This window comes from Pogona vitticeps, chromosome 6 (assembly GCF_051106095.1).
Source record: "Pogona vitticeps strain Pit_001003342236 chromosome 6, PviZW2.1, whole genome shotgun sequence".
In the NCBI taxonomy this organism is placed as follows: domain Eukaryota; kingdom Metazoa; phylum Chordata; class Lepidosauria; order Squamata; family Agamidae; genus Pogona; species Pogona vitticeps.
In genome coordinates, this window is record NC_135788.1 from 22,646,974 (window position 1) to 22,657,577 (window position 10,604).

Consider the following 10,604-nt stretch of genomic DNA (forward strand, 5'->3'; position numbering starts at 1 on the left):
CACCTTTCTGAGTGGATGTGATTTTCTGAGATATCCAGTAAGAACAAGTTGGGAAAAGCTGGTTTGTGAACATAGATGAATCCAAAGTACTGTGCAGCTTTTCACATTTTGCTTTATTTAGTTATACAGTGGTTTTTAATTTGTGCTTCTCGTATCATGTATTTCCATGGAAGACACATTTGCTTTTTCCAACATTGATTTCTGTGCCAAGAATCCTACTGATTATTTACAGTGGCATAAGTGTAACTGTAAATCTGAGCAACGAATTGCTAATAAGGAATGATTTGCCACTCACGTTTCTCATTATGCAAAACTAGTATGGCACCCAGATTCTAAATGGCAACCCACAAATGAACAGCATTTCGCAACCATGCAATTGCATTTATGCCTGTATAAATCCCCAATAGGATTGTGCAGTTTGTTCAGGCTGGCGTTCTTAGGTTGCTGTTATGCCTTTCCTTCAATGAGGCAGTTGATTTCCCTTTTGCCCACTTTATTTTTGTGACAGCCCTGTGAAGTAGATCAGGGGGAGATAGATCATCAGTCCCATTGTCAGTGAGTTTCATGCTGCTGTGTGTGGGGATTACGTCCTAACTCTTACCAAGTCCCAGCCCAGTTCTGCAATCCCTGCTCAACATGGGCTTATAATGTCCTGAACATGTGGCACGCCTAGCGGCCTCGAACACTGAGCAGGAGACAATCGAAGAAACGGGCTCCAAGACATTCCGAGCCTTAAGCGAGTTTAGGGGGCGCACGTTCCGTGCCCCGGTTGTGGCCGCGGTTCCTCCGCACAGCCGCGCTCCGCTCCCGGACCGAGCTTCTCTCCAAGACCGCGGCAAGAAGGCAAGTCCGTCGGCGCTTTAGTTTGGGTGGTGCGGGAGGCGGGGCAGCCCTCGGGTGACGTCACAATCGCTCTGGACCAATGGCGGATTTTTGCGCAGCCTGGCAGCATAAAAAAAGGCTGCGAGGGGCGGAGTTGGGTAAGTAAGCGGTGGGTGGGGGTGTGAGACTGCGGGAGGGCTGCTGCTCGCGGAGGAAAGTTAAGGGATCGTCCATCGCTGCATCACGATGACTCTCCAGGTAAGAGAATCTGGTCTGGGGAAAGGAGAGAGACGCAGGGACGGGAGGAGCGGACTGGGAGCCGGGCGTCTGAGAAGCGAGGGAGCCACTCGTCCGGGAAGGAGGTGTTACTTCACCAGCCAACAGTAGGATGATCAAAAACCAGAAACTCAAAATACCCGCTCCCATCCGTACTCCTTCTCCATACGCCTTCTCCTCAAGATCTCTCTAGCAGCTCACCCAAGTCGCGAGTAATTGGGAGAAAAGGGTAATTTTGGTGGTGAAAATCCAGGGCATGTCTACTGGGAAGGAAACTCCATGGATGCTGTCGGGTTGGCTTCCACCTAAGATTGCAGGCAGCGCGGATGGAGGGCTTGAAAGCAAGGGGTGAGGATCCCCGGGTTGGAACCCCCGCTTGCTCACGGAAATTTATGGCAGGGGAATGGATTGGTAGAGCGACTCCTTGGATTTCTCACAAACATTGAAGAACCTCCATTAGGCATCCGAAAAGTCGGGCGCGATTTTACGGCACTTAACAAGATTGTAATATGGATACGAGGGGGTGCTGATAAGTATTGAGCCTTTCCCAGAAAAAGTAGGAAGCTGTTAAAGGTAAAGGTTCCCCCTTGACAATTTGTCCAGTCGTGTCCAACTCTAGGCGGCAGTGCTCATAGGCAGAATAGTGTAACTGCCACACTATTCTACATATTCCCCCAGGAAGTCAATGCACTTGCGACATCTGTCCTGCAGCTTCTTAAGTCCCTGCAAAAAAAATTCTTCCGATGGCTGGTGTAACCACTCATTTGCAGCAATATTTGCCTCCAGAACACTCCCAAATCGTTGTCCCTTTATGTATTTTTTGAGTTTGGGAACAGATAATAGTCAGAAGGAGCCAGGTTGGGAGAATAGGGTGGATGGGGCATTACTTGAAAGCCTAAGTAGGTCAGTTTTGTCATTGTTTCACCTGCAGTGTGTGATCAGGTGTTGTCATGCAAGAGGATGACACCTTTGGAGAGCTTTCCTCAACGTTTTCCCTTGATGTTTTGCCTCAACTTTGTCAATAAAGCACAGTAATATTTTGCATTGATGGTTGAACCCTGTTGGAGGTAGTCCACCAGCAGAACTCCCTTCTTATCCCAAAAAACTGTTGCCATTTGCTTCTGCACCAATCTTTGCACTCAGAACTTCTTTGGCCTGGAGGGACCACTGTGCTTCCATTCTTTAGACTGTTCCTTTGTCTCAGGATCATAACAGTAGATCCATGTCTCATCACCAATTACTAGTTTGACCAGGAAATCTGACTCATTTTTTGCAAAATGTTCCAAAACAGCCACTGATGACTCCACACGTTTCCTCTTTTGTTCGGTTGTCAAAAGTTTGGGGATTCACTTTGCTGCCAGCTTTCTCATTTCCAAGTCGTTGTGGATAATGGCACCAACTCTCTCACGTGATATTCTCAGATATATAGCAATACTTTCGGCTGATATTAGGCAGTCCTCCACGATCATGTCATGGACAGCTTTCACATTTGCAGGCACAGAGACAGAAACAGGCCTTCCACTGGGTTTCTCACTTTCAATACGGAAATGTCCAGTTTAAAAATTGACAACCCAACGTTTAACTGTTGCATATGAAGGGCCACTGTCACCCATAGTTAGAGACATTTCATCATGGATCTGCTTTGCACCTTTCCCTTGGAGAAACAGGAGAAACTTGATTATGGTTGTATGCTCTTCCACACTGAACTTTTCTGGAGGTGCTGCCATGTTCACTTTGGACCTGAATATGAAAGATAAGTTAAAATCATAGGTAGTTGATTTTTGCACCATTGAATACAGACAAATTGGCCAATACACCCTGCATTTTATAGCTTCCTAGCTCAATTTGTTCTGGGAAAGGCTCAATACTTATCAGCACCCCCTCGTAGGAGGCAGCTCTACTGTGGTGCTGCAACCAGGGTCTTGGCTTAGCACTGGAGGGGTGCCTGGCTTGGTTTTGCTAATGGAACTGACATAACAACGGAAAGTTGGAAAGTTACTCTTTTGGACTACAACTGCCATAATCCTGCAGCCAGCATCTTGTAATTAAAAACAAAAGGCAACTCTTTGGAGCTCTGGGAAGGCTTCCTCCCATTACCTCCAGTGTGTAAGGAAGGGTAGTGGGATTTGCATTGTGACCTGGAAGGCTACCTGTGTCTCATCCCTGACTTAATGAGTTTTTAAGAGGGCTGTTTTATTCATTCAGCTAAGGCTGAGTGACAAGTCATAAGAGTCAGGCATGCATTTTATTGGACCTAAGTGAGTTTAAGGGGTGATGGTGTGCATTTCACTGTGAAAAGGGCATGCACAAATTTAATTATGTACCTTTGCAAGAGAGGAGTCATAGAATTGCTTGATGCACCAGGGATCTGCCTGATCAGCTGGACGGGGACCTCAGTTTTAAATAAATCTCAGGGAGTATTAGTAAACTGGCGGCTTCTAGGGATTTTGGATGTGTTAAAGGCTGTATGTCTTCAGCTGCCCCACTTTCATGCTCTGATAATATCTTTTTGCATCGAGTGTGGTCTGTGAGGCGCATAGAGCTTCCTCCAGAGCAACCTTCTGGACTCCGGGACTGCCAGATTATGCAGACAGTATTTGCTTGGCTGGGGTGGAGGATGCTTTTGATTCCCCTTCTCTTGGAATTCTCTGCAGGTGCTTCTCTGCAGCCTGCTAAGTGCGTGAAAGCTGCTTTTACTGATTTGCAAACCTCAGCCCTTTCTTAGTTGTTCTGCTGGACTGGTCTCAGTTTCATGCGGAAGAGGGCTGGTAGAAAATGAGAGGGATGCAGAAAGGACATTATCCTAATCCTTCAAAATCAAAATATATCCAGTAACTCAGCAGCTTTGCCTGGGCTCCATCCTCCAAAAGGGGATTTTAACAATAAGTACGATTGTTGTGTAACATGCATGGAATTTACAGCTTTTTAGAGGGAGAGGAAGGAGGTAGCTAAATGCAAGCCACAGCTGTGTATTGCAGCTGAAATGCTAATGGCCACTGGCACTTTTCTTGTAACTTCATCCAGATATAAAAAGTGTAATGAAATGATTTAGGTTTGAGATTTAATTTTTTTTGAAATGTTAGCATGTTTTTCTCTTGGCAGAACGGTGGTTTATCTTTTGGTTTTTTAAATTAAATATCCTCATTGTGAATTCCACCTCACTCCCAAAAGATTGTTGTGCACTTCCTTATCCTGTGTAGGAAAACAGACACAGAGCAAGGGCGTGTGACACCTTGAACTCTTAACAGATTCATTTTAGTGTGGGTTTTTTTGTGTTAGGATCTGCTACAAAAACACAGACTCAGCAGTTTGCAGTGCACCACAATGCAAAATGTTGACAGCCATAGGCTGGTTAATTGCTGTGTGTTATTTGGAAGTAAGGTACCCCTTGGCCAAGAGAGGCTTACTTTCTGAGAACTGTATTTGAGATTGTGGAGATTGGCTGATGGAGGGGTGCATTTAAAAACAGCATTTAATAAATGCAGGGTTTGTGTGCACTTGCTTCTTAAAGATTAAAAAAAATCCTGCTGAGCCTGCTTCAGTGCTTAGGGGCAAATGAAGTAGTTATTTGTTACTAGTTTGATTTTCAACTAACAGGGATCCAAATATTTTTAAATAGCTTCTAGACACAGTATTTAAATGGCAGTAGAACTGGTCACTGTACAAACACAAAAATATTGTCATTCTGGTGCAAACTTTATATGTTGGATCCAGGTTAACTTAGGAACCATTGGTTTTCAAAGGACCGTGTTCTAACTATATGATTAAGGCAGGATCCAACAGGAAGAAAAGACTGTATAAATCGTGTAATATTAATAAAGGAGTAATACAAATAAGGGAAGTGGGGGGAGGATGAAACTGATGCAAAAGTAACTTTGTGATTGTGTTTGTAATGGTGCATTTTTCTTATTGGTAGGTTAGAATAGGATAGCATGAATGAATGATGGTATCATGGTGACACAAACAGGAAAAAAAATGAAGAATGGGTCCTGCATTTTATAAGAGCTCTGGATCATATAATGGAACACAGTGGCCCATTGTTTCATATCAGTGATGTCCTATGCTTGTTCCTTTTATTCAGTGCTCTGTGAGGAGGGAGGTTGTGGGAACGGAATTTTGACAGCCCCATGTCAGAGTGGATGGAGTAAATTGGTTAGACAGTGGCTTTTAGTATTGGCATTATGCATACTTGGAAAAATGTATACTGTACTAAATTAGACTATTTCCCAGTGCCTTTGCCATAATGTTCCTTACTGATTCTAAAGATTAGGTCCTTGCTATCTTTTAAAAATAGATGTGATCTTTAAATTGATCTTTGTTTCACTTGAAGATGTGAGAATGTTTAGCTACAGCCTGACTGGTATTGTTGACAGTATAATTTGATGCCACATGAACTTTGCACAATGCACATATCTCATTGTTCATATATCCACACAGATTTATTTATTTTATTTATTTTTATTATTTATTTATTTATTGCATTTATATGCCGCCCATCTAGACTGACCAAAATACCTCCATCAGGGCAAATGTATGTAGATAGGAAGACTGGGGGTACATAAGGTTTCAGACCAATGGAGATGTGAGATCCAGAGAGCTCTTTATCATCTCTTTTAGCTAGATGACAGGGCTCAAGGTCACTTTGAATCCTCTGAATCTGCAAATCTTGGAGCCTGGCAGAATGAAAAGCAGCCTTTAAATTCTCTTTATAGAACATGTACAGTACATATAAACCCTCCCCTTCTCTTTGGGAGTTTATTCACTGAAATGTACCTCTTCTGTCCTTAACGTCCTGGGTACATTTAGCCACCATTTTTTGTCCTTAGAAATTGTCGCTGGTGTGGATATGAAAGCTGCATCCTGAATTTGAGTGGAGGGGATGAAAGAATCTTCTTTTTCAGTTCAAGACGATAGCTGACTTTAAAACTATTAAATTTCCTTCCATGTTTGGTCGTCATTACATAGAACTCAGGGCAACCAACTTTGCCGTATTCATTGTAAATTCTATAGCAAGAAAAACTCAATGAACAACCATATGTATAGTAGCACCCATATGGATCCCAGATCATCCCAGGAATAATTATCTTAAAAAATTAATGTTCTCATTTTTGAGCCATCCATAAACAAGGCTTTAATTAGTGACAGCCCTTTTAACCACTCATACGAATCATCACAGTATTAACAGAGTAATTAAATTTGCATTACATCTGCTATCTTGTACCCTCCTATCTGGGATAAGCTGTGTTAGACTTTGCTGTGCTTAAATAGACTTGCATAAAATTGTGCTGTTAAGTAATCTTAAATTTCAGCCCTATGAAAAGTCCAGTTTCACAGAATTCCTGCCTTGCAACATAACTTGTCCTTCGTGTTATCTTACATTGGAAAAACTGTGTATCCAAGGAGGCCATAAAATAAAAATTGTTACCAAAGCCAATTTCCCAAACAAAATCCCAACCTACTGAGAGCACAGATATTAAATATGTCTGGAATGATGCCATGTGCCTTCAGTAGCTGCATTGCAGCTTTTACACATGCTCTCTCTCTCTCTCTCTCTCTCTCTCTCTCTCTCACTCACTCACTCACTCACTCACTCACTCACTCACTCACTCACTCACTCACTCACTCACTCACTCACTCAAGGTCTATGCTGTGCTGGAGTTTCACTGCATGGATCAGCAATCAGAGCTTAAGAAAATAAAAAAACAAGACTAGTATACTAGGGGATTCTGGGAGCTGTAGTCTGACTTTTCCAAGCTCTGGATCAGCTGACATATGGAAGGCTGGAGGATACCCAGTTTAGTTCTCTGTGGTAGAAAAGAAATGATCTTATCAATTTTATCTTTCTTTCCTGATCATTTTCACTTTTACCATACAAAAGCTATTTTGTTGTTGAACTGTAACAGACCTTTCCCATTTTTTTGGAGTATTAAAAAACTTTTTGAAGATAGTGATAGGGAATGTAAAGGTGTTTTATACCGATACATAAGGAGAAACAAACAGGGCTCTCCGCATTGTCTCAAAGATGGACTAAGACCAGCGTCGACTCTAATGCAATGATGGCAAACATTTAGCCATCTAGACGTTCTTGGACAACTCACATCAGCCCTAGCCACCGTAGTAAAGGATGATGGGAATTTCAATCTGGCAACTTTTGGAGGGGGCACTGACTTGGGTATCACTTGGCAAAATCACTAGATTTTATTTATTTTCCCCTGTTCATATCTATACATGAGGACAGAATATTCAGAAAAATGCTAAATATACAGTACAGGAAAGGACCTGTATTTCATGCTTTTGAAATGGAATAGAAGACATCGGAAGCAGAAACTGACAATCTCTTAAGAATACAAAAGGAACAGTTTTGGATCAGACAAAAGGCCTATTGAGGCCATCATTTCTACAATTGGCACCTAGATGTGTCTGGGAGGCCCCTTGCCTTTGCTTTAAACAAGTTCATGTATCTTTTTGGTAGTACAGTACATGGACTGCAATATTAATTCTGCCTCCCTACCTCGCTTTCTGGGAGTAATAGATTACTTGGAAAATAGAGTAGTGGCTTGTTCACTAAATGGGTGAGGTATAAATATAAATAAATAATAAAAATAACTTATTAGTAATGGTCCTTCTGCAGAATGCAGCTGTTTTGCACATATACCGTATTTTTCTGTGTATAAGATGATACTTTTGTCTAAAATCTTTATATTAAAAATTGAGGGTCGTCTTATACATAAATGTAAGGAGGGGGAGGGATCAAAGCGCTTTGATTCCTGCATTCCCCCTCCACTTTCTTGCAAAAAAGTGGAGGGGGAAAGCACTTTCCTCGCAAGAAAATGGAGGGGAAAAGCAAGAATCATCAAAGCACTTTGATCCCTGCCTTCCCCCACCACTTTCTTGCAAAGAAATTAATTTTGGGTTAGAAAAGTGGGAGGTGTCTTATACACAGAAAAATACAGCTACAACACAGACTGTATGAGAATGCCACATCAGTTAGCACTAGGAAGTGAGATTATAACAGGATTTTAAAAATTGTTCTAAAACACTTTTGTTGTTAAACTGAGCCTCTTGGGAGAGGATGAAGTAAGAGCTCTACACCTGACATGTCATAGTAACACTGGTGATACATGTACAGTACAATACAGTAAGTGGTTGTGCAGTTTGGGTGGATGGGGAATTTTATGGACTAAAGTTAAGAAAAAGGAGTATAGAAATGAATGATGTGTTTTGTTTTGTTTTTGTTTTTTTGGACTTATATACCGCCCCATAGCGCTACAAGCACTCTCCGGGCGGTTTACAATTTAATTATACAGGCTACACATTGCCCCCCCAGCAAGCTGGGTACTCATTTTACTGACCTCGGAAGGATAGAAGGCTGAGTCAACCTTGAGCCAGCTACCTGGGATTTGAACCCCAGGTCGTGAGCACAGTTTTAGCTGCAGTACAGCGTTTTAACCACTGCGCCACGAGGCTCTTTAGTTAGGTGCTGCTCGTTGCGGGATGAGTTCAGTGGTGAATCCATTTTAATTCTAGCCATTTTTATGACCATGTGAAATTAATCCCTTTTTTAAAAAATAGAAGAGGCAAGAAATGGAGGAACTGTGAACTAAAATCCATCTACTTCCATGCAACGCCTTCTTAATATGCAAACCAGAGTTCAGTTTACACATTTTAAATAGCCTCATTGGCTCTGTTTACAGAGCAAAGGTAGCAGTAAAAGGAGCCTGCAGGCAGATGGGAGGAACCTCAGCAAGCCACATCTGGCCTGCAATGCCAAGAGTTCCTGCTGTTGCATTATAACATCATCCCATCTTCTCTGCAAAGAAGTAACAATTAGCAGTCCCATTATAATGGGCGTCTATGTATGTGTGTGTCTGGATTGTGATGCAAGGAGAGAAGCAATTATAAATTCTTCATGCCCTTCAGAATGCTTTTTTTATTTCAGTGTTCAGAAATGTATGGTTAATTTTAAAAATGAGGATGCTGCTTGTGTGTGCTGGAATTCCTACCCCTGCAGTAACAGTAGTTCAGAGTGAGTACAGAGGAAAAGCAGAAGTAACAACCATACAGTTAAGTTTGGAGGCAAATGTTGAATGAAAATAGTGTCATGATGACTTGGATTTTAAGAACTGTACAGTGGTGCCTCGCTTAACGACGATAATCCATTCCAGGAAACTTGCCGTTAAGCGAAAACATTGTAAAGCAAAAATAAAAACCCAATTGAAACGCATTGAAACCCGCTCAGTGCGTTCCAATGAGGTAAAAACTCACCGTCCAACGAAGATCTTCCATTTTTGCTGCCTCTAAAGCGAGGAATCCGTCCCTAAACACAGCGGGGAGCCATTTTAATCACCCGGTGGCCATTTTGAAACCATCAATCAGCTGTTCAGAAAACGTCGTTTTGTGAAGAATCGGTTCCCGAAGCAGGGAACCGATCATCGCAAAGCAAAATTCCCCCATTTAGACCATCGTTTTCCGATCACAATTGCGATCGCAAAAAGATCATCGTTAAGTGGTTTCATCGTAATGCGGGGCAATCGTAAAGCGAGGCACCATTGTAGTTCTGAAAAGTAACTTTTCCAAGCTTTGCAGTCAAGGAAGGTTCAAACTCTACAAAAATAGTTTGTGGTCATTTATAGTGATGATGATCCCATTGTTTTATTTCTTCTCTTCAGGCTGACTTTGACAACGCTGCGGAAAATGTTAGAAAATTAAAGACCAGGCCTACTGATGATGAACTTAGAGAACTGTATGGGCTCTACAAACAGGCTACTGTGGGAGACATTAATATTGGTAACTTTGGACACACGTACACAATCCACATGAATGTTGACCCTGCATTTTTAAAACACATATGTTGATTTTGACTGAATTATTTGTGTCTTGTTTCTTGACAGACTGTCCTGGAATGCTAGATATGAAAGCCAAAGCCAAGTGGGAAGCATGGAATCTTAAGAAAGGTTATAATTAATGTAAACCATATCAAACCTTTTGTTTTGTTATTTTCCTGGAATAAGACATGGTTATAACTGCTAGTTTTTCACTACAGGTTTGTCAAAGGACGATGCCATGAAGGCTTATATTTCTAAAGCAAACGGGATGATCGAGAAATATGGAATATAGAATTCTTCCAAGTATCTTAAATGGCAGTAGTGAATGACTAATTTGAAGAGAAGAGCACTGTTAATTTCCAGTCAGACAAAAAACTTTACGAATCATGAGTTGTTTAACTGGACACTTTATGATGCAGACAGTACTTGTTTACAATAAATTTTTTACCTGATACATGACTTGTTTGGATTTTTTTAATGGATTAACAACTTTTATGGTTAATGCTGATCAAACTTCCATATATAATTTATATTTCATTGTGAACTTTTAAAACTCAGTTATTTGTCTCTGATTTTTTTCCAGATGTCAAAAAGCAAGTTGCAACTGATTTTCACTGAATATTTGTTGCTATGTTCCATTAAGTAACTTCTGGCAGTCTCTGGGCATCTTACAACATTTAA

General features: G+C 41.4%; 1 protein-coding gene across 1 annotated transcript; it reads left to right on the top strand.

The window, feature by feature from the left end:
- The first annotated feature begins 968 nt into the window (after nucleotides 1–968).
- On the top strand, nucleotides 969–10,375 carry ACBD7 (acyl-CoA binding domain containing 7). The gene is made up of 4 exons (XM_020777973.3): nucleotides 969–1,080; nucleotides 9,768–9,885; nucleotides 9,990–10,052; nucleotides 10,142–10,375. Exons 1-4 carry the CDS (start codon nucleotides 1,069–1,071, stop codon nucleotides 10,213–10,215), a joined length of 267 nt encoding a protein of 88 aa, XP_020633632.3. The 5' UTR covers nucleotides 969–1,068; the 3' UTR covers nucleotides 10,216–10,375.
- Nucleotides 10,376–10,604: the final 229 nt, after the last annotated feature.